Source organism: Ctenopharyngodon idella, chromosome 11 (assembly GCF_019924925.1).
Source record: "Ctenopharyngodon idella isolate HZGC_01 chromosome 11, HZGC01, whole genome shotgun sequence".
Lineage (NCBI taxonomy): Eukaryota > Metazoa > Chordata > Actinopteri > Cypriniformes > Xenocyprididae > Ctenopharyngodon > Ctenopharyngodon idella.
The window spans coordinates 8,890,028-8,915,639 of NC_067230.1; the positions used below are offsets into that span (position 1 = coordinate 8,890,028).

At 36.3% G+C, this 25,612-nt stretch overlaps 1 protein-coding gene across 19 annotated transcripts in view; it reads left to right on the forward strand.

Moving 5' to 3' along the window:
• The window catches only part of ppfia4 (PTPRF interacting protein alpha 4), a 118,755-nt gene that overhangs the window by 35,719 nt on the left and 57,424 nt on the right, over nt 1–25,612 (forward strand). The window contains exon 1 of one of the 19 annotated variants that reach the window (XM_051913460.1): nt 13,844–14,090. The exons of the other annotated variants lie outside the window; for them this stretch is intronic. Within the exon in view, the coding sequence (XP_051769420.1) occupies nt 14,025–14,090 (66 nt within the window). The 5' untranslated portion in view covers nt 13,844–14,024. Of the gene's footprint in view, nt 1–13,843; nt 14,091–25,612 lie in introns of those variants that run through there. 19 annotated transcript variants of the gene reach the window in all.

Genomic DNA, 25,612 nt, shown 5'->3' on the forward strand with positions numbered 1-25,612 from the left:
GGAAAGATGCCACAGTCACTGAAATAAATGAACCTTTGATCGATCGATCTATCTATCTATATATCTATCTATCTATCTATCTATCTATCTATCTGTCTGTCTCTCTGTCTGTCATTCACAGTTTCTTTCTTTTTCTCTTTCATTCTTTCATGTCGTCTTTTTCTCTTTCTATATCTTTCTTTTGCTCTTTGTTTTGCTCTTTCCTTTTGTTTCTTTCACTGTTTCACTCATTTTCTCTCTTTTCCCTTTCTCTTTTTCTTTATTTCGCTCTTACTCTTTTTTTATCTTTTTATTATTTTGCTCTTCTTTCGTTCCTTTTTTCTTTCTTTTGCTCACTTTCTGTTCGTTTTGCTCTTTCTTTAGTTCTTTTGTGTCTTCTTTCGCTTTTTCTTTTACTCTTGCTTTTTCTCTCGTTCTTTCATTCTACTTTATGTCTGTGACTGTCTCACTTTAAATTAAGTGAGTGTGAATGTGATTTGAGAACTACAGTAAAGGTGAGGGGGATTTCAGCCAGTAATGACTTAAAAGCTATGGCTTTAGAAAACTTAGCTATTAGTCATGTATTATTTAGTTAACTCAGAATATATGGTTGAGCAGCTGTGCATGGAGTTTTGGAGTGGCATGTAGATTGGTGATGAAGGCGTGTGGTTGTCCAGTCATCACAGAACCAGAGCCAGGACAAAGAGCGGACTCGAGGGTGAGTAGGATCATGCTAGTGCTGTAATGTCTTAGAAAGGACACTCGGTCATCTAGGATGTCTCCTGGGGTTTTATGAAGGCAATGACTAAATTACTTTTAACCAAGATGGAAAAAGCGTGAGAGGGGGAGGTCTTGGCTGGGAGGTAGAGGAGCTTAGTCTTGTCAAGGATAATCGGGAGGTGATGAGTAGTCATCCAGATCAATATGTCAGGAAGGCATGCCAAGACCGCCTCTGAGAATGTAGAGGAAGAAAATGAGATGCACAGTATAGGTGGCTTAGCAGTGATAAGAGAGTCTATACAGCTGGACAACAGTGCTAAGAGATCTACTAGTAGATTGAACCTTTCCAGCTAACTTAGTGTGATGTGATCAAGGCAATATACTAGGAAAATGCAGATTCAGTAATACTCTGAGCACTGAGATCAACAGTTTGTGATTAACTGTGTGCTCTATGTTCTGGATGATTTAAAGTGAAATTAAATGTGACCATTCTTATTTTATTTTATTTTTATGGAATACAGTAGTATTTACGTTTTTTTTTTTGTGCATATCTATTTTTTTATTTTTTTTATTTGTGTGCCTTCGTAATCTTTAATAAAAAACATTAATGTCCCTTTGCAATGATATCTCTTCCCTGATAATGTGTGCAATATGATACAATAATTCCTCCCCTCCAGCAACCTGTCACTTGCATGAGATCACAATTAGCAAACAAGTCCAACAATTCAATCAATTCCAGATGGGCTAAAATCAACATCTACATCTACAAGAATGGACTGTCACAACTTTTGTTGTGTGCCAACTTTAAGCATTTTAATTATAAAGAGGCCAAGTGTGATTGATAGCAGTCATGCAGCTCATTTTTAACAAAGGTTGACATTTGGTTGAATGCAGCATATTCAAAAGTTTAGACAGAGACAATCTGGCAGATCTTGATAATGAGGTTTATCTAATTTGGGTTTCTTCAGCTTAAAATGTCATTCCATTTGATAAATATAAACCAAGCGGCACATTTATTTTAAGGCAGGAACACACCAAGCCAATGGTTTTTGTTCGTCGGCCGACTAAGTTTTCTCAGTGTGTTCTGCACCTTCGGCTGAAGTTGGTCCTCGTCGGCATTTTTTCGGCCAATTCGACATGTTGAATCGCCGTTGGAGCTCGTTGGTCAGTGGGCCCATCTGATCATTCTGATTGGCTGTTCAGCTACTGCCACCTGCTGGTACAGAAAGACATTTCATCTTACGCAGGCGCAGAACGGACGTGCTAGTTGGCCGTCGGCTGTTGTGTGTCGGTTTGGTGTGTCAGGCCAACTTTGGACCCAGACGCTGCCGACGTGAGCCAACCCCGCAGTCTGCTTTCGTCACCACTAGTTCGTCGGCGTCGGCTTGGTGTGTTCCTGCCTTTAAAGGGATATAGCAAAACATTTTTTTTTTTAAATGTAGTCTTTATTATTATATTATATTATATTATATTATGAGAAAAGCTCTAGCCCGTCTGCTTTCGTCACCACTAGTTCGTCGGCGTCGGCTTGGTGTGTTCCTGCCTTTAAAGGGATATAAAAAAACATTTTTTTTTTAAATGTAGTCTTTATTATTATATTATATCATATTATATTAAAAGTATATTATATTATATTATATTATGAGAAAAGCTCTAGCTCGTTTGTTTGCAGATGGCACTTTTGATATTTTTGTGTATTTTCTTTGGTATTTCGTATACTTTTTTGGCCCCACAGCATTTATCTGTCTTTCGCTTATGGGACATTATGCCATACACAATAGCTAGAAGGACATTTTAGTATATTAGTATATTTAGTAAGAGAAAAAGTTCAGCAAGGCTAACAGCTGAAACCTGGACATATTAGACATTTTGAGATTTTAGAGAATTGTCAGAACTCTGGGGCATACCTCATGACATCTGATCATTTGATACTCAGCTTTACCTCAGAGTAAATCATGATGCAAAGGTCACTAGAAATAAAGATGACTAGACACACAAGAATGTTTACAGTGAGATGCCAGAGTGTTAACATCTATATATTATTAATGAGGAGGAGTGTGATGCGTAGACATGAGAAAGGTCAAGATTAAGGCTGTGGCGCCACCCTAGCTTCCTGCCACATGACCTTCTCCCTCCTCTCCCATTCAAATCCTATCGCCCACCATAAGGTGTAGGGTTTCATCTCTACACAGCTCAGAAATTCACACAAACACATACACGTCATTATGATGCCCCTGTGAGGATGCGATTAGTCTGCCATGACCTCTTCTTAATGTCCCAGCATTCACTTCCATAAACACACCTATTTAAAGGCATCAGTCCGCCCATGCTCACTACATACTCACAAACACTGCAAAATTAACTACTCCCGCTGGAGTGAGCTTACACTTCCTCTCTCTCACCCTTCCTCCTGTTTCATCTCTTCCCCCTCCTTCTCTTGATAAATGCGATGCAGGTATCAGATCATGTCCCGTATCAGATTACACAGCGGAGCCTGTTCACTAATAGCACTCACAGATTACGTCGGAGAGAGTGTTCAGTGTTATTAAAATCTGATTTACTAATGAAATTGAACGTCTGAGTAATAAAATGTTATTTGGAGTAACACATAAAAAGCCGTATCAGTGGAAACAATTATCAACGTGCAGATCCACATGGAATCTGTGCTCATTTTGAGGAAAAACACGCAGTATTGTAAAATGGGATATTAAGGTTCTGCTTGACACAGATAAGATTTTCATTTTATGGCCAATAAATGGCCAATATTAAAATTGTATACTATATATATATATATATATATATATATATATATATATATATATATATATATATATAAAACTAAAAACATATAATACCTTACAACTAAAATCAGACATTTTAAATAACACATTTGAGTGTAGTGAGAGAAATAAGATTTTCTAAAGATAAGATTTAACAATGTTATTAAATTATTTAAAGATTAACTTTAAGTGAGTGTTAGATGATGGCAAAGGTTATTGTTAAATTGTAAAAATTAAAGAAATGAGAATGTACAATTAAATATCCAATATCAGCTGAATATTGGATTTTTTGGATAAAGTTTGGGGTCAGTGTGTGTATATGCTGTGTATATATACAGTCATGTAAAAAAGAAAAGACACCCTATTGAATTCTGGTTTTACGTACAGTACCAGGATATAATAAAAAATCACCTGGTCCTTATGGTAGGTCATCTGGTAGGTCTTTATATTAGGTAAATACAACCTCAGATGAACAACAACACATGACATATTACACCATGTCATGGTTTATTTAACAAAAACTAGGCAAAAACGAAAAAGCCATGGATGACCAAAGTACACCCTTGCTCATACCAAAGGAATTAAAGGGGTCATGACATGAGAAATCAAATTTTCCTTGTTTTTTTGGCATATAAGAGGTATTTGTATCATTATTACATCCTGCAAATTCCATAACTTAAAATGTCCTTGTCATAAAACTCCTGTTATAGTGACGCTCTTACACTACACAATGAATCTCTTACTGTATTTAAATCATGTTTGCATTGTTAGTTATGGTGAAAGCATTTTGTGAAAGTGCAGAAATTGCATTGCAATGACATTCATTGTCATCTGCTCGATGTTAATCACTGCAACCTTCCATGTGATCGGAATAGATCTAAATATAATGCAATAATCAACACTTTTTAAGATTCGTTAATCTCGACAGCTGTAATTGTAAAAATGTAGTAAAAAAAAATAATGAAGTAAATCCATTTCATGACCCCTTTAAGAGGATAAATAGCAGTCAGGCGCTGCTAATCAAATGCCTTTGATTAATTGATCATCAGCAACTGTGACCAACTCTATAAAAGCAGAAGTTTTGGGCAGTTTGCTGGTCCTCCTTGTCAGGTGTGTTTGCACAATGACAAGGAGGAAAGACATCAGCAATGATCTTAGAGAAGCAATTGTTGCTGCCCATCAATTTGGGAAGGGTTATACGGCCATTTTGAAGTCCATCAAAATTTTTGAAGTCCATCATTCTACAGTAAGGAAGGTTATTCACAAGCAGAAAACATTCAAGACAGTTTCCAATCTTCCCAGGAGTGGACATCCCAGCAAATTCACCCCAAGGTGAAAAGACAAGTATAGCATGTTTGAAAGGGTTTCCAGGAGAAAGCTTCTTCTCTCTAAAATGACCATGGCAGCACGGCTTAGGTTTGCAAAGTTGCATCTGAACAAACCACAAGACTAGGAACAATGTCCTTTGGACAGATGAGACCAAAGTGGAGGTGTTTGGACATAATTCACACCACCAAGTTAGGCGAAAACCAAACACAGCATATCAGCACAAACACCTCATACCAACTGTAAAGCACGGTGGTGGAGGGGGGATGATTTTTGGCTTGATTTGCAGCCAAAGGACGTGGGCACCTTGCAGTCTTTGAGTTGACCATGAACTGCTCTGTATGCCAAAATATACTAGAGTTAAACGTGAAGCCATCTGTCCGACAGGTAAAGCTTGGCCGAATCTGGGTCATGCAACAGGACAATGATCTCAAGAACACCAGCAAATCTACAACAGAATGGCTGAAAAAGAAAAGTATCAAGGTGTTGCAATGGCCAAGTCAAAGTCTAGATTGAAATTCTGTGGTGGGACCTTAAGAGAGCTGTGCATAAACAAATGCTAGCAAACCTCAATGAACTGAAGCAACGTTGTAAAGAAGAGCGGGTCAAAATTCCTTCAGAAGGATCTGAGTGATTGATAAAGACCAGGTGATTTTTTTTTTTATTATTTACTGATACTTAAAACCTTAGAATTCAAAAGGGTGTCCTTTCTTTTTCACTATATGCTGGAGTTTGGCTTACTTAACCAAGTTTAGAGTATTCTTCTTCCCAGTATAACATACTTACATTTTGATTTTTTTAAAAGTGTCATTAAAAACAAATATTGTGCAAATATTCCCTCTAGACATCACTTTTTGGCCACTGTGGAAATATTTGTAGCTTTCTGCAGAGTTCTATGGGTGCAGAGATTGCTTGTGATCCAGTCAATAGGAAAAAAATTCTGCATAACAGACCTCAAAACGCATAAATGGGCATCTCACATGCATTCCTGCTCTCAGAGATTTTCATTGATGTGAACAAGCACTTGAAATGGAATGGCTTCCCTTGTTGTGTTATCTTGTCCATTGATAGCTCCTCCAGCTTTGTTGTAGGCTTTTCAATGATTGAAGCTTTGAAAGAGGCAGTTTTACTCTTTGGCTTTGTGCATGACTAACTAATGAGTAGGGAGCTAGCAAGCACATGACACTGACATGCAGCGAGTTGAAATGCATACAGAAATTCAGAGAAGGAAAGGAAAACACACATTCACACACCCTTGAGAGCTTTAATGGCATGGCCATGTACATGAAAAGCTTCTTTAACTGATGACACAGTATGCATGTTGAGGAGGCAGACTAGGTAAGACAGTCAAAGAAAGAGTGAAGGGAATACACATGATGGGATGATAGCAGAGAGACGGTTGAACCGACTCTTGTGATAATTGCCTGTGACAACTGGAAAGGAGGGAATATGTCATTTGCTTGGATGTGTCTGAGCTATTTTGACTTATATAGTGCATTGTGTGTGTGTGTGTGTGTAAACGTGTTTGTGTTCATGAGAGCATGTATGTTTTTGTGTTAGTGGTTGGCAAATATGCATTAAAGATGTTTAGTGCTGATAATATATATATATATATATATATATATATATATATATATATATATATATATATAATATGGTATCTTTATTATAAAGTCTGAGACTACAAGTAAAAGAAAAATTGTATTTAATTTAATAAAATTTTTATAGGGTTGTAACAAAACCCTCATATCATGATCTGATACATATCACAATGCTGAACTCGCGATACGATATTATTGTGATACTCCAAGACATATGGTAAAAGGATAACATAAAATGTACTGTTGATTAAAATGCTAAATTTGGTATTACATTGGGGGTGGAAATGAATAGGCTTGGACTTGGTGCTGGTAACCCAATGTACAGGTCAATGGTGATACCAAAATAAAAATATTCATGATTCCAACGCTGAAACACTTATTTATTTTAGATGAATATGTTTGCATTCTGTAACTGACTAGATATATTTAAAATAATGTAAGACATTTGGCATTATCAGGACCCACAAATATTCCCCCATTGCATTATTATACATTATATTCAACATTATATATAGTAGTTCAATGTAGTACTGACACTAAAACTCTGTAAACTTGATTTTTTTCCTCACACAGTAATTTTCATTTTGGGTGAACTATGCACAACATATTGTCACTATCCACGATACGATATTGTTGCATTTTTGTATTGCGATATATTGTGAGTTATATTGTATTGTAAGTTAAATAAAGAAAAAAAATGATTTTCAGAACATTTTAGCATTTGGATTGTTGGACTGTTTTGTTTTAATAGCATCATGAACACCTTATAACATTCTAATGTTAAAATAAAATCACTCACTCACATTCTGTTCTCAGCACTCCATGGTACAAGTGATTAATGGTTTGCTTATGCCATTTTGCAGTGATGGATTGAAGCTGTAACTCAGCAGCAGGTTAACCAGCACCTTTTCTGACAGATGGGATGCACAGAAATCGTTCATTACAAGAAGATATAGAGCTTGAGTAGTCCCTGAAATCCCAGTGGTGAATTTTTTGGAGGTGAATTGACCTCACCAGGGATACCTCAGGGTGTGGCTGCAGTTACTGTGTGCTTGTGAGTTGTATATGTGGCTGAGTCTCTGTTTTTGTGCTGACACTGGCAACTGGGCGTTAACGTGCATGTGCATGTACAGTATGTTCCTCGAGACCCGTGCTGAGCTGTAAAATGGCTCCTCGGTCATGCAGTCACCCAGTCCAGCATAAGGAGATTATCTGGAGAGGTGCTTTAAGAAAAGCCCCAGGAAAGGAAAGATGCATGGTGAGGGGTAAAAGAGATGAGACAGGGTGAGGATAGATGAGCGAAAGCTTTTTGTTAGAGCTGCTGACATCATTTTTCTGCCCTGTGGGAAACCCTGTCTTCCTTCCAGAATGTGTCTCTTTCTACACCTTATGGTGATGAGACAGAAAAGGGGTGATGGGATTCTCACCAATGTTAATGCAACTAATGCAATTACTAAGAATATTTGTAAAATGCCAGCTATTCTGTCCTTGTGCTTTGTCTCTTCATCATCTAGGTTAGAAGTTTATATACGCCATATAATATTTTGACAACCCTTTAATTTCCTGTGCATGTGTTATTTTCTACTGAAACTTGAAGTTGGGGCAAGTCATTTTTGAAGCGCTTTTTAAAATAACCAATAACAAATCACTCATTCATATTTTCCATTTTCCTGGAAAAGAATTTTTTTTAAATGTGTTAATTGGCTACAAATTATCTTTCTATCAAATTATCTATCCCCCCCCAACACAGGGGTTGTCAAATAATTTAATTATGTATTCTGGCTTTGGTACAATGACAACATAAATGGCAATTATTTAAATGTAATATAATATAAACCATAATATAAATAAATATATTAAAATAAATAAATATATTAAATACATAGCTGTCTTAGAAAACTAAGATATGTATGAAAGAGGTCATTTGAAAGGGGGTCATAATTAGTGGGTCCTTCACATCAAAACGTTTTGGGGAAAAAAAAAACCGTACACTAGCATATAAAGGCCACAAGTCACCAACACACATTGGAGTTAAAGTCATAACTCTAATTTTCATGTTTTTAAGGGTATGTATTTGAATTTCAGCTGCTCTCCATCGAGCTCTTACTGAAGAACATCTGTTTTAGAGCATCATGGGAAATGCAGTGAAAGAAGTGGCCCCCCTCCAGGTCAGCACTTACACCTCCTAGTCACAAGGGGGCTCAGTCTCATTACAAATGATGGAGCCGATCTTCAACAGTGGCTGTTGGGGCGAGGCAAGACCTGAGTGGAGATTTTCATTTTTCATGTCTGAACTTTTACTTCACTGTTTTTCAGAGTGAGGTCATTGTGATATTCTGATCTCACCCATTGCCTTTGAGTGTCCAATGACAGCAATCAGTTTTACTGATGAATTACTGTATTGTGAGTGCCAGACCACTCCAGCTTCAGTCTGGCCTCCAGCCTGAATCCACTGTTGTTGTTTCTCATTAGAAAACTGCCTAAAAAACTCTGCTGAGAATCTGTGGTTAAGAGTCCTTATTCAAGCTCAATTATTCCTTCAGTGACTTTCTAGAGCTCCCATAAGAAATGAAGGATATAGAGCTGCTCATTTAGCTTGCTTTTGTTCATTGTGTTGTATTTAATAGTGACCGTAGCGCTGCTTTCCGGTTTCTCTTCTCAGAACCAGATTCTTACTTGGCATAGATGTGTTACTGTTTCCTTGACAACTGCATTTAAGTGCAGCGTGTTTGAACCAACTGAACCAGTGGATATGAGATTGGTAATTAGCTCTCGGTTAAACTCTAAAACAACATTTTAGATGAGATTAAAGACTTCGAGACGGGGAACAGGAAGTGGAAACTTCCTTACAGGTCATTTAGCTTGTGTGAAAACATGAAGTCATATATTTCTCAGAGATTGCTCTTGCATAACATCACTTGTGTGGTGATAGTGTAGAGCTACTGTATTTGTGAAGTTTTACAAATACACAATCATTTATTTATTTTTATTTTTTTTAAGAAAACATCACTCCTCACTTTCCAGTCGATAAATTAACCAGACACTTAATGAAGTTTTGTCATGTTATTTATTTTTATATAAGGCTCAGTTTTCCCTAAAATGGAAGTATAAGGAGACATAAATGAGATGGTTGTTAACATTTTATATGTATAGAATTTAAAAATAATGTTAATATTAATTAAGGATGCACAATATGTTGGTATTGTACCAGTTATCAAGCCAAATTATTTTTAATCTGTTGCATTGATTATTGTCCTTATTTTTTACATTTAACTTTGCCATCATCTAATCCTGACTTAGAGTTAGTCTTTAAAGGATTAGTTCACTTCAGAATTAAAATTTCCTGGTAATTTACTCACCCCCATGCCATCCAAGATGTTCATGTCTTTCTTTCTTCAGTTGAAAAGAAATTAAGGTTTTTGAGGAAAACATTCCAGGATTTTTCTCCATATAGTGGACTTCAGCGGCTACCAACTGGTTGAAGGTCCAAATTGCAGTTTCAGTGCAGCTTCAAATGGTTCTACACGATCCCAGACAAGGAATAAGGATCTTATCAGCAATTTTCAAAAAAAAAAAAATAATAATAATAACATTGTGTATATTTTTTTTTAACCACAAATGCTCATCTTGCACTATCTCTGCGATGCGCCACGCATCACATAATCAAGTTGGAAAGGTCTCGTAGGTGGAAGTACCGCAGTAGGAAAATCATTTTTTCCTCCAACTTCAAAATCGTCCGACGTCGTTGTTTTACCTTTTTTTGTGTAAAGGCCGTTTGACTTTGTCTTTGCACGTTCGCTTTGTACACTTTGCTCGGTACTTCCGCCTACGTCATGCGAGACCTTTCCAACATGATTACGTGATGTGTGGCACATCGCAGAGCTAGTGCAAGATGAGCATTTGAAAAGTACATCATTTTTATTTGTTTTTTTAGAAAACGACCAATTGATAAGACCCTTATTCCTCGGCTGGGATCGAGCCCTTTGAAGCTGTATTTAAACTGCAATTTGGACCTTCCACTCATTGTACCCCACTGAAGTCCACTATATGGAGAAAAATCCTGGACAAATTTTCCTCAAAAACCTTAATTTAATAATTCAGAGATGGATCTTAGCTGGTACAGGGATTGATCTTTTCTGAATCTGGATCTTCACCTTTAACTGGGATCTGTTGCAGTTCTGGGATACCCCTGTCTCCACTGGAAATACGTTGGCTTTTTTTCCATTGATCTGGTTCTAAGTGCTCTTTTTTTGTATCACCATGATTACAGTCTTTGCTTTCCTTTAGTCCTGCCATTAACAGCCACATGTGGGACTCTCCAGTGTCTAATACCCAGTGCTTGTGCATCCCATTGGGTGTTTTGTCTTGCCATTACACTTCCTGTTCTTCTTCCTCCTCATCTAGTGTCTTTCACAGCAGGTCTCTTAGCCTAATCATGTCTCCCACGGTCCCAGCAGACGTCTGTCACTCTTCTTCCTCTCACTAACCAAACACACTGTTCCCAGATCAGTTTAGCTTCTCAGCACACGAGTCATGACAAGACAATCTTCTGTTTTTCGTTAAACATCCAGACTGTTCCTATTAATTTTAAAATGCTAACAACCACACAAACTTTCACCCCAGTAGCTCAATATCTGTTGGGTGAAATCTTGTGGTTTGAGATATGACAGTGAGAAAAAAACAAGAAAAAGTAGAAATGACAAACACACACACACACACACACACAGAAATAGAGATGAAGGATTTTTTTTTTTTTTGCCGAGTGAGCTTTGCTTCAATATCCATTCACATCTTCTCTGTGCCTTGGGACATGGTTTGTTTTTTTTCTCCTTCTTGAAAACTTCTTTGTAAGGCTTTTGGGAGGACCATTTTTCTGTCAGTTTTACTCAAAAAAGCCTTTGAGCTGTGTGTTGTGAGCTGAACAGTGGCTGTATGTCTAACCCAGAAACAGAAGAATATGATGCTAATCCCTTTCCCTTTCCGCAACTTCTGTTTTTGTTTGGCGACAAGTTGCATTGTTATTGGTTTATATATCAGTGCAAGTGTAATTCTTTCTATAGAACTAGTCCCCAATATCATTGATATGAGGTTTTTATGAAAGCCATTTAGTGTTAATTGACTTGGCTTGGGTCTTGATTTGTCTCAGACCAATATATCGCACCCTTGAATACATATAGAAAATTCTTGGACTGCTTCATGTGCATTTACCTTCTGAAAGTTAGGGTGCACATTTTCTTTCCCCTTTATCTACTATTATGTAGGACAGTGGAAATTTTGACAGGAAAATGGAGGGCGAGAGGGGGAATGGCTTCAGGACATGACCCAGGTCAGAATTTTTCGCTCCATAGTCTATTATTGTAGTGTCATCCATTTCAGATTTACCTGTCCCTAAATGTGGCTTAATGGCTTATTTGTGAAAATACTAGGCTATAAGATAGTCTTGGCCTAATGGTTAGAGAGTCAGAATGGTAAACTGAAGTTTGCAGGTTTGATTCTCAATTCCAGCAGGAAATGACTGAGGTGCCCTTGAGCAAGGCACCTAAACCCCAATGGCTCCCCGGGAGCCACAACAAAAATGGCTGCCCACTGCTCTGGGTGTATGTCCATGGTTTGCAGTGTGTGTAGCAAGTAGTGACATTCCACTACTCGCTACTTCTAATGTGTGTGCACTAACTTGGATGGGTTAAATTCAGAGGACAAATTTCGAGTATGGGTTACCATACTTGGCCTTCACATGTCACTTTCAATTTCACTTTTCACTTTTATATGATTACAGTGAAAAATGTCAATTTTGGTCGAAATTGAGGTTTTCACAAAAATTAGTTCATTAAGCCCTCGTCTAGCGATCCCAATGCTCCAAATAGCAATTAAACATCTAAAAGTATCTTTATTTGTACATTTTCTGAGAGGAGTACCTTTCTTTTGACAATGAAAAATGCCGTTTTTCTCTGCTCGCTCCTCGACTACTGGCGCTTCCCCTCAGCACAAGTTGGGTATCGTTTTAAAGCATAGCATTCCAACTTTGTGAATATTCATAACGAATTCTCGATGATATGAGTCTGAACTAATGAAATGTGATTTTCAAACTCATGGTAATGTAAACAAAGCGATCTTACTCACGCTGACTAACAGATCCGAAGTGTGCGCACAAAGACGCCTCAGACAGGGCGCGGTCCCGATATACACAAATACACAGAATGACAGTATTTCAAAAAATCTGTCTTGGCAAGTATTCACGCAAACATTATTTATTATGTCTTACGTGAATGTTTGGTTAAGTGTTGGGGAAAAGCATCTGATGTGTAACATTTTATTAGATCTGTTTGGTACAGTAAATCTTAATAAATTTCATTAATGTTAATCAAACAATTGTGGAATCATGGAGAAAAAAGTTGAATATATATTTTTTTCCTATAGATATGGGTTTTGACTTGGTTTGTGCCAAATTTGGTGGTATTACCGGGGTTTTTAAGGTATGGTTGCTAGATAATTTTGTTTTGGAACCCTCAGAAAACTTTAACTCGATTTTTCTCAAAATTGACTTTGCTGACTCTAGCGACTTCAAACAGGTGTAGCTTAATCATTCTTTTGTCAGATTCCAACAAATCATACATCATTTTGAAGGTTTTTTTTATTAGAGCATTTTGAAAATTTGCTCATTGTGACTCATTTTTCTAGCACGGGTCACAAATAGATAGACAGACAGACAGAGAGACTGGCTGTCAATAGAAAAATATAATTATGGTTATTATCTGGATATCTGACCTTTTTATAAGCTGAATAAAAAAATCATAAGTTTTAAAGTTTTTTTTATCTGAAGTTAATATTTAATATTTTATCTTAAAAACCATTTTGTAAAAGTGATGTTTCAATAGAAAATATTGTTTATTATTGAATATTGTGGTTCTTAAATTAAGCCTAAACACTGTCAGTTTAAGATGAACAGCTCCCAGCTAAACACCAATGCCTCAAATGCTAGTCACATGTCTTTTTTCATTGGCTCTTATTGGACGAATGTAAAAAGGCTGTATGACAAAGATGGTTGTCAACCTGCAAATAATCGGTCAGAGTAGAGTATCTCTTCCATGGGAATGTTTTGATGAAGCCATTACAAGGTTTGGATTCCCATGACTGGTGGGCCATGTTTTGAACTCTTTCTGTCTCCATGTAACCTCACATGCCATGCCAGTAAACACTATCAAAACAGTCTGTTTGTGTCCCTCCCGTCCTCATTTCTGTTGTCTTCTCCAAAAGATCTCTATCTTTATCCTGTCACTTGCTCTATTTCCTTCTCTGTTTGCACTGTGTAGCATCCTTTTTTTTTTTTTGCTACACTCTCTCTCCAAACCCTCCCCCCCCCCCATGTCTCTCTCTCAGTCTCTTTCGTTTCCATGTGGGTCTCAGTCCGAAGAGTTGTGTATCGCTGTCTGCTAAGCAGAGCCGGCATCGAATACTTTAATTTATTCTCTAGCTTACTGTCATCCATCAGGGATTTAGAGACAGAGGGAGAGTTCTGTTCTCTCTCTGTCTCTCTCTCTTTCTTTTTCCACCCTCCCCTTCTCTCCTCGCTGCGGGGGGCTCGCAGATCCAAACCAGGTTCTGATATGATTCTTGCGAGATGAACCTCACCTCTCCGAAGATCCAACTAAACAATGGGATCTACTTTAGCACATACATGTTTCAGGTAGGTGAGGGGCTGTGACCCATCCTGCCATTGGCTGGCTGTTTAAACTTGTGCAAGGTACTCCTGAATGGTGCGTCAGCTGTCCAAGGTGTTTCTTGTTAGAGCCTTTTGCCTACATGGGAATTCTTGTGCGGAGTCATCCTGAAAGTAAATCTCAGAGGGAACGCAGACTAAGTGGCTGTTTGACTTGCTTACATTGCAGGTTTATGGTGCATTAATTAACTCAAAGCAGGGAAACAGGCCACTCTCAGTGGCGTATTTAAATTTTAATGTGTGTGTAGAAGCGCATATGTGTTTGTTGCTTATTTGAAGTGTTTTGTGTGGAGGTATTTGTTATGTTTGTATTGTTTCCCAGTAAAGATCATCCTTAAACAATAAAAGTTAATAAGACTTGTATTCAAAGAATACATCTTGAATTTGTTTGTTTTTCATACCCAGTTGGCAAATATTTGTTTTAAGCATAAACCTAACTAAAGTATTTAAGATGTATGCTTGAAAAAGACAAACTCGAGATATATTTTCTTGTATTAATATGATATGCAGTTTTCCTTTTCAAGTAAATTCATTTTGTTTTAAGGATGCTTAGAAGTTTTACTAGAAAAAAAAGAGAAATGAATACAGAGTAAGGAAATCTTGCAAACATAGCAAAATTTATAAATATATATATATATATACTACAAATTATTTTCATGTAGTTTTCCTTGTCATATTGTCATATTTTAAGTAAATTTTGCAAACAAAACAAAATATATTAATATATATACAGTGTGTGTCTTAACATATCTTAACTATTTTCATATAGTTTTTTTGTCGTATTTTCATATTTTAAGTAATAATTAAAATATATATGATTCTTTTATGTATATTTTCTTTTATATATATTTTAACTAATATAGATAGATTGATTTTAACTAATTTTATTTTTATTATGTCCTCTATTATCTCCTGTTTTATTATAGTGAAACTGTTTTTTTCCATATATCTTAACTATTTTCATATAGTTTTTTCTTGTCATATGATTCTTTATAATATGATATGATTATTTTATGTATTTTTTTCTTTTTTATATATATATATATATATATATATAACTAATAATGTATTTTATAATTTTATTTTTATTATCTCCTCTATTTTATTATAGTGAAAGTATATATGATTTTTTTAAGGACACACACACACACACACACACACATATATATATATATATATATATATATAGTCTTTGATATTTGATTTTTGTTTGATTTGTTCACAGTTCTGCTCAGCTTGGGGATTTGATGGCTTTATTTAAAGTGCCCTTTTGAGTGTCTGTACACACTGTTCCACAGAGCTGTCTCCATCACAGTGACAGATCCACATTTAGGCCCAGTACAGTGGCATCTTTTAGCGTCCAGCACGTGTGGTATCGCTAATTAAAGACAAGCTGTTGTCTTTGGTACTGTTCTGCTAAACAGCTGAAAACAAGATACATACTGATGAGTGTCATAACAACAATGGATACAAGCTAGGGCTGCACGATTTATCGGCATTTTATCGCACGCGATTCGGCAAAGGCTGCAATTATTTTATGTGCAGCTTGTCAGAGCTATACGGCTCTGTGATCAGTAGTAAATGCTTCTCCATCTGACAGCCAGAAGGCGCTCTTGTGCAGAAACTGCAAATATGCCCTACTGCCGAAGTAGAACATGCGTCATTCCAGGAAATTCCATACTATCGCTGTAGCTGAATAAACAGAAGATTGAAACGTTTTGATTGATTAAACATGACTAATAAACACAACTGCCTTATTCTGTGTAAGAAGCCACATCATCTCACAGAAGGATGCTCAACTGTCGTTATGAAATGAGTTTGGAGTAAAAAAAAAAAAAAGATGTTAATAAATGCTTCCCATGTCTGGAAAGATGTTTGACGCGTGTTGCTTTTTCAAATGCACATTACAAAAGATTCAAACTCGCAGTGCTTTCAGATGGATTAGCATTTGGAGCCATAGTTCATTGACAAGCCGCGCATAAAAAAATAATCGCAGCTTTGCGATTTCATAATCGCACTAAGCCAAATCGTTTAAGCGTGATTTCAATGTTTTGTTTTTTCTAATCGTCCGATTAATCGTGCAGCCCTAATACAAGCTGTCTTATCTAGTTTCTTATTAAAAATGTACGTTTTCAAAAATGGACATAACTGCTTCAAAATTCGTTATGGGTGTATGTAATTTACTTTGTAGAACAAAACGTCAAAGTATAGTCAAGTTTACCACAGGCTTTATTTTACACATGAATGGAAAAACCCCATTATAAAACCCCATAGGAAAATCTTGAAGGAACCAGAGGTGAATTAGTTTTTCGGGTTCTGACGTCGTACCTGCACCACTATATTTGTGGAAAAAAATTACACATAACTATTTTATGCATTATTTTAATTTAACTGAAATTGTCTGATAATAGGGGGGTAACCAAGATGGTCTATAAAAACGGAACTTAGAAAGTAAAGAATTCTCTTAGATTGGAATTTGCAACATTAATTGTATCTTTTACTTTTTCTTTGATTCTTAATATTAGTTGATCATTTATTTTATTATCTTTTCTAGCAAAACTTTATGACATTTAATAGCCAAATTAAAAATCCTATAAAAATGTCTGCTTTGAATTATTTACATTTGAAGATAGTTTTGTATTATGCTGTGGCTCTAATGGGCTAAGCCACAAATGTCATTCATGTCTAGTGATGCTTCTGGTGGTATGATGCTTGTATATAATGTGCAACTATCATAATAATTTGACTGTAAATCTCCATGCTGCATATTTCTCTACATAGAGACGCAGTGTCCTGTTCCAAGATGCATTCTGAAGCACTTACCGCAGTGAACTCCTTGAGCTTTTTCTGTCACCTGAATCCCTAGAGAGAGAGAATGATTTGGAGGGACTCCAAGCCAGGTTTCTTGAGACAGAAACATTCATTTTGTTTTTTAATAATGAGGAATACATGAATGAAGCTATTTTGGGTTGAGGCACCACAGAGAACAAGAGAAGGAGTGATAAAGGAGTTGAGCTGATGTGAAAGTTGTTGGGGAGAACTAACTTTGGTTCTGTCAGGAGGTGTCGACACTGTCTTTTGTGTTCTCTTGTGTATCTGATGATGGATATTCTCTATATCTCACCAAAGGCACTTTTAAGCTTGTCAGAAACAGAACGTCTGTGATGCATGAAAGAACCAAACTCAAGACAACTCTGGAAGAGCTGATGGTGTGGATGTGACGGGTCCCTTGGTCATGTTATGTCACATCACCTAAAAGTTACACTTTCAGTATTGGGGGCTCAGTTCAACTCTTGTTATATCCTTCTCCAAAATCCTCTCAGGCTAGCTAGCCGTATCTGTCCTTGGCATATGTATTTTCCTGCCGAATGTGAGTCTGTGAGTTTCCTCTCGTTCTCGGTGAGCCTGATGACTGTGCTGGACGTTACTGGAGTTCACCGATGAGAATGACATCTGTCAGCACCTTCACAGCGTCTGCCTCCACTGTTGATTAATTTTAATGTTCATTGCTGAATAAAAGTTTTTTTTTTGTTTGTTTGTTTTTTTTTTACTTACTGATGCCAAACCTTTGAATGGTAGTGTAACTGCACTAATTTCTATCAATTGTTGTGACTACAATAGCATATGGGCGTACTTTCCAGATATTTTTAAAAATACTGTTAAAATAAATGTGTAAAAAAAAAAAAAAAAGATTAGTAATGCATGTATTGATGAATGTAATATTTAATTCTAACTATTATGATGTGCAGATAAACAAATACAATGCCCTACTCAAACTGATTTTTATATAATAGAATCATGTCTGTGCTCTACAATATATTACAGTGCAAGAAAGGTTAGGCTTGGGTTATTGTGTTTTGTTGTCTCTGGCTGTCTGTAAAATGCATAGGAGAGATGAGTACAATCAGGCAATGTTCTGTTTGAAAACAGAAAACATTCTTTATTAATCCACCAAGATGCCTGTCTTGGAAAATGCAAATACGTGTTAAATTAAGTATTTTATTAATTATGTCTCATTTGAATTTGGATTCAATCTTCTATATTGTAGTGTATTTGCACTCATCTGTTTGAATTTCTCCATAATACTGTAAATTAAATGTATTGGCTAATAAGTTATATGACTTTAAAAACATAAAATCATGTATTTTAATTTTTTTTTGTATAATTGTATTAAAGGATTAGTTCACTTTCAAATAAAAATTACCCCAAGCTTTATTCACACCATCCTAGGTGTATATGACTTTCTTCTTTCTAATGGACACAGTCAGAGATATTTTAATAAATATCCTGACGCATCCGAGCTTTATAATGGCAGTGAACGGGACCAATGAGTATGAGCTGAAGAAAGTGCCTCCATTCACATCCATCCATCATAAACGTATTCCACACAGCTCCGGGGTGTTAATAAATATTCTTCTGAAGCAAAACGATGCATTTGTGTAAAAAAAAAAAAATCCATATTTAACAAGTTATGAAGTAAAATATCTAGCTTCCACCAGACCGCCTTCCATATTCAACTTACGAAGAAAGTGTGAAACTCTCGCAGTTCAAAAAGCTTACGCTACGCCCTACGCCTTCCCTATTCAACTTACGGAAAAAGCTTAACTGATGTGACATCAGTTCTGTTTTTTTTTTCCGTAAGTTCAATACGGAAGGCGGTCTGGCGGAAAAAAGAAATCACCTAGGATGGCTTGAGGGCGAGTAAAGCTTGGGGTAATTTTTCATTTGAAAGTGAACTAATCCTTTAATATTAGAAGATTTTTAATGAAATTCAATCATTTTAATGATACTGAATTTAAAAAATGCTGGCCAATAAAATAAAATCACCACACTTTTATTTAAAAGTAACAATCTAAAATTGGACAGAAAATATATTAATATTAAATATCAATATATTATTCTTTATTCACTTCTATGCAACAGAATCAGATTTAACAGGTTTATTTTTTGACCAATTATCCAAATAATGTATAGTCCTACAAAGCTAATATTATCAAAGTATTTGAGCATATTAGCGTTGCCCAACACAGTTATACCACACCATGTTACAGCCAAGTAGGGCTTTTGCAAACAGAAACAAGTATACTACATAGAAACTTCTTGTCTGTGCATTATTTGAGCGGACTTTGCTTTTCCACATAAATGGAGCATTCGCATGAGCTGTGAGCCGAGTGCACGTGCATAGAATGGAATATTGAGTGAAGCATCACACTGCGCAGTAATAACGGCTAGAGTGAGAGTAAAACTTGAGCTCTGAACTCTGAACACTGCGGGGCTGGGTGCCATTTATTTTGGTTCATATTTTTAGCCATTTTTCTTTTTTTTCATCCGATAATTTTTGGTGGGCCGAAATTTCGGTCCATCCCTAGTTTGACTCTGTAAATGCGGCCTTTTTCTCTGTGTGATTTCTCTGTTCTTATCTTCTCTGTCTTTCTCAGTAATCTCTGCTTTGGGCTGTTGGATCAGCACCGGTCCCACTGAGCCGTGTCCCTGTGTCTGTGATACACTTCAGTAAATGTGTATTCTGGCACTTTGTCAACTCAGCTTTTGTTGCCTTTGCTCCTAATTAAATTTATGTAAGACTGATTCAAACTTGTGGTCCTGTGCCAAAACCTTTTTTCACTTATCGGGTTCCTGCCTCTTCTGACATTTTAGAGCTGCACATAATTCTGTATGTCTCTTTTTTAATAAAAAATAGAAAGAAAGATGATGTTTTTGGCAGATCTCTAAATGAACAAATAACGGAGCTGCATGAATGTTTAAAACTTGTTTAGTGTAATGTTGCTGCTGACTTTAGTGGGGAAGTGACATAACAAACAGTTATATGACAGATGATATACAGTCAGCAAAATAAACCAGACCGGTGATCGATCGATCAATCAATCAATCAATCAATCAATCAATCAATCAATTCTTCAACCAATCAATCCTTCAGTGAACTTAAATTGAAACTTAAACTATTTATACTACAGGGCTGTTGAATGCTTGATTCTGATTGACTGACGAAAGTTCTAAGGGGTACAATTATTTTTGAGGAAGCGCATGGAGTTCCAGGAAGGTCTTGACCACATTACAGTTCCATATCACTTTGCCGAATGATTTCAGTTATTTCAAAAGTCCTTACAGTCACCAAAATCAAAAGAACTAAAACCCACAAAAATAGCTATAACAAATAATAATAAAAGTTTTATTATCTATGGAAAGCACGCTCTTTTCCTCCCGCTCGCTCTGCCATACAAATGCACACACATACAGTATAGAAACACACTCACACTTACACACACAGAAACATACACACCTTATAGAAACTCGTTATCAGCGCTGGCGACTTTATCAATAAAATGGTTTCGCAACTAAAAAGCTACATGACATTTCTCAGTATGGAGATAGAAACGTTGCGGTTCTTGAAGCAGTTGCGCTATTGTAGAAATGCTGCTGCTGAGACACAGACTTAGGTAATTCACACACACTTAAGCAAACAATCAATCTCTCTCACTCGCTCTAACTGCATTAGTCTGCATATCAGTGGCTCAAGCTTCCGTTACAGCTCTAAAATGACGATTTGGAATTAGAAACGGAGGCTTGGGATATGATGCGTTGTCACTTATTCCTTACTAATGACTACACTGTAAGAAAAAAATACATAGTAGAAAAAAATTGCCAGTACTTTTCCGTTAAGTTTACGAAAATTTCCTTCAACTTTAAAACAAAACACAATGCAATTCATAATTCAAAATACAGTGTACTAAATACATAAAGAAAGAAATAGACATGAAATATTGATTTGAGATTTTTTTACATAATAAGAAAGAAACAAGAACGAGAATGATATAACACATCACAATATAGTGCAACTATGTAGGAAATTGGTTGCGTGGATCAACAGTAATTCAGATTTTACTGCAGAATGCAGCGAATGACCAATCAGAATCAAATATTCCAGAGAGCCCTCTTTAAATAAGTCCACACTCTAAAAAAATGCTGGATTATTTCATCCCAATCACCCAATCACTGGTTTAAATTTTTTTAAATTACATTTTTAATTTTTTTAATTAAATTTTTGTCCATATTTGACCCAAACATGGATTGAAACAACCCAGCATTTTTGTAGTTGTGCAGTTGTACATGTTAGGCAGTTAGTGTAGTAATGCCCAAAGGCTGGTCTCTGTTTCTAACACACACAAAGTTCAGGAAGGCATCGCTCTCTGCCGCATTGGCAGGGGTGACGACAGCGAATGTGTTCGAGCCATCGTTACCATGGTACTGATATCACACCACAGAGGGAAGTGGAGGTGCTGAAAACACTAATCTGTATTTACATATGCATCCTGTATTCTGATCAACTGAGTCTCTTTAGTATGTATTGAATTAGATCAGTTGTGATTCTTTGTGTTGTCTGATACTTTATCCATAAATCTGCATTCAGATGAGACTGGAATCCCATTTGAAATTATACATTAAAATGTCTGCAAACACAGTGGATATTATGGTGTAATAGTCTATAGACATGCTTCAGACAGGTTTAGCCATTGTAAGTCTTTAACCCTCTTAAATTCATTGCAATTTGCAAAAGGCAAAAAAATAAAGAACAATTGCTACCATGACTGGTATTTTTTATTAGTTTTTTTCAAAACAGCTACATTGCCTTGTCTTGTAATTAAAGTAATGCATATCTACGTATATGAATAATAATTTGAAGCATATAATACAGCAAAAATAGCCTGTATTTGACCAAAATTCCAGAATTGTCAGCAAGCTGATTATCTAGATAGCGCAGTGAATGTTTGTTTTGTTGTCAATAAATGAGACGCTAAATATCATTTTGGCTTAATAAGATTTTCCCAAAAATAGGCAAGAATAAACCTGGTGTCCTCCATGATTCCTGTTCTTTCCAACAACAAAGCACTTGAAGGCGACAAGCTTGTAATCACGACTTAAGAAGTGGAAAGTAGGAAATTTCCAATGAAAATCGGAATTGTCTTATTTGTCGGAACTATCTTTCACATGAAAGCAGCATAAGACAAGTGTGGAAATAAGTTTGAATACTTGAAAATGTGATACTGATGTTGTATTGAGAGGACTGAATAATGTTACCAAATCTATTAACTAGTAAAGTCTTTAAATGACTTTCAATTATACGGTAATCATATAATGGACACAGGCTGCAGTTAGACTAGTAAACTGTATTAATTGGTGGAAGAAATGTTCATTGTGATCTTATGTTTATTATTAATATATACAATTTTGTCTATTATTATATTGCTGTTGCTGCCATTTTTTAAAAACAATAAGCCACATTATAGGGATTTTACCACATCTCTGCTTCATGTCACGCCAGTGTACCCATGATACACTGTAACACATGACCTTGAGTCACTTATTGATTTATTCTCTCCTTCAGTGACATTTTGTAGTTTTTTTGCAGATTCAGGTTTGATTTTACTCCATATTGTCACCTATGTTGCCAGTGATTTATAATGTTTCTGTGACCCTGACCTGGAATGAAGTCTTTGTGGAGGCTATCATTAGCCCACATTTGACCAATCAAGGAGGAAAGTGACATTTTCTATACATATTTTGCATGTTTTAATTTAACTACTGCAGTGATGAGTGATTGGTGTAATGTTCACATTGGTTTGTCAGTGAAACCATCTGTGCTGCTAGCAGTTGATGGAGCGTTTCCTTTACTCTCACTTTTTCGATTCACATTTCATATGTGCGCTGTCATAACTGAGCTGGCATGAGTTGTCAGAGACTGAGCAAAGTGATAGAAACTGGTCAATTTTATAATTTAGCTTGATTTTATAAAGTGTGAGAATAAAATCTCTCTGTGAAATGATTGAATGAATGGATCGGTGAATCTGCAGGACGTTGGTTTCTGAGTAAAAATGAATTATTTCTAGAGTGCCTTGATCAATCAGCATGCTTTAGGATTAAGATTAACTCATTAAATGCCAACCTTAAAGCCTAGCTCCTCGCCTCTGCTTCACTTGTTCCAGTGCCCATAGGCATCCTGTCAGCGTTTCGGCAACTGCTGTCCAAACCTCACATGATTGATTCCAGCTCTGGAGGGCATGCCCCTAATCTGTCCTGATCCCACAGGAGATGCCGTGTTTTAGAGGAATCAATCCATTAGCAGCTAATTGAGCACCAGGTTCTGCATATTTTCCAACAATTCCCTCTTTGCTTTGGGCCAAGTGGAAGAGCCAAAAAGAGCAGCTGTGGTTTGAAATAAACCAACATCAGTCCTTAAAAACCCATCAACACCAAGCCAAGAGATTCAGTCTGCTATTTGTACTCTGAAATGCCCACTGGAGATGGACCATCAGGGTGTGTAGTTGTTTAAAGTGATATATATGCACAATATATATAAAAAAAAAAAAAGTAAGCAAAATTGAATTATTGCAATGATTTTAATGTCATTAATGATACATTAATTTTATGATTGTTCCTGCAACTTGCAAATATGGTGGTTTTAATAGTGCCTTTGGTGTTTTAGCAAAATGTGATTCATTTCCATGAATCAGTTCAGTGAATCAAATCAGTTGATTCTTATTCAGCAATTCACTTGTCTAAAAAATGCAATTTTATTAGCTGTATCGCTCTATTCAAGCACCACTTTGCTAACAGAGTCTACATTGAAAAGAAAGACCTTGTGGTTCCTGTGCTATTACAGCAAGATTTATCAAATTTCACATGCTTTCCAACATATAAACAAGCTAATGAAAGCAGACGCCCACTAAGCAAAATGAAGATGGAATAGATAGCTGACCGTCTGTATATTGTGCCAGACAGCCATCTCACAGATAGCTTGAGGTGATTAATTAAAGCTAATAGCTTTCTTCCCTAGATTTCTTCCATCACATCTCCAGGCGTATTCACTTATTCAGTTAGATTACTGTTAGATGTTGGATTATGTTTTTAATAAAAAGAAATCATGTTGATTTCTAAGTTGTAATCTTATTTGCTAGCTAAGAAAAAAGTTCCCACAATATTTGCATACATTTACATTTGCATCTTACACTGATTATGGTTAAACCATCATCATATTTTTTTATTGGAGATAGGTCACTAATGATGTACAAAAACCCAATGGACATATTTGTTGCCCATTACTCTGAATTAGTTTATTTATCAGCATTCTGTCTGGTTATTAAATATGCACACATCTGATGTGCATTGTTGGTTAAATCATTTCCATGTAAAAAAAGGGTTATTTATAATGGGCTGGTTTTTGCTAGTGATTATCTTTTTGTTCTGCATGCAAATGCACTCGTTGAGCAGGAAGGCTTGACTGAGCGGTCTCAGTCAACAACAGAGAGCAGCTAAAAAAGAACAGATGTTTGGTGTTATTTGTGAAGCCTTTCTTGTCAACATGTTTCTTTACACAGAGCCTATTTCATGTACAAGACATTGAACATTGTTATGGATTTAGGGTAGGTCGACTAAGAGAAATCGGCTTACTGTAAGCATATCTGGTGGAGGTGGGGAAAAAGTTTAAAGCTGTTTGTGGCAGGTCCGGATGAGTGTCTATGGAGCATTTATGAAAAACCTTGGTGGACCTAAGTTTGTTAGGAGCTCAGTGAACTTTGTCACTTGAGACTTTAAATATATAAACGGTTATTGTAAAAACCAACATACCTGATCAGACTTTGGAGTCCCCATCCACATTTATCTGCACTGACATTTATTTTATTTTATTTTATTCACTGTCATATGAGTTAAGAAGCATGAATCACTTTTAACTACTAACCATGTCAGGTGTCAAATCAACAATACCGTTAAATCTGTTGTACACTATGGAAACCATTTTTGGCATATTGAATAGTCTCTATAATGTGTGTGTGAGTGTTGTGTGTTGGTGTTTGTAGTAATGCAGACTGCAATATGACTTAATCCTGAGCTCAGAAACGCTGCTGTATTTGGCAATATTCCTTCCATTCCTTAATCCCAAGGCTTTTACCAACCAAACACAGAGAAATCCCTGGAGCTGTCTAAGCTCAACACTGCTCACCTGCCGACAACCGTCTCACAAGGTCACACTGCTGGCCGACACATTGTGGATTTTTCTCTCTTTTATCAGTGCAGCACATTTTGACATTTTAGAAACCTCTTAGTGAGTTTACCTGCCATGCACAACATTGTCTTGATTTGAAAAGATCAAATATTTTTGCCATAGAAAAGTTTTAAATAATGCAGGATGGTGGTTTATAGCCATCAAAACTAACAGAAATAACAGAAAAATATAGGTTGTTAAGTTTGTATCCAGAATTTTAAGAGCTAATAGGCATTAACAGTGTTCTGTTCTCATGAGACAGCGCTCACACCTCATGTTATCACCTCATGAAAACACAACTATCAATTCACTGTTTGTCCATAAAAATGACCTGTAATTAGCAGTGTTCCTTTCCTGTGGTGCCATTTTTTTCTTTCTTTCTAGGAAAATAGTAATTATGCTAGTCTTATAATTTCCTTTGTTGATAAAATGG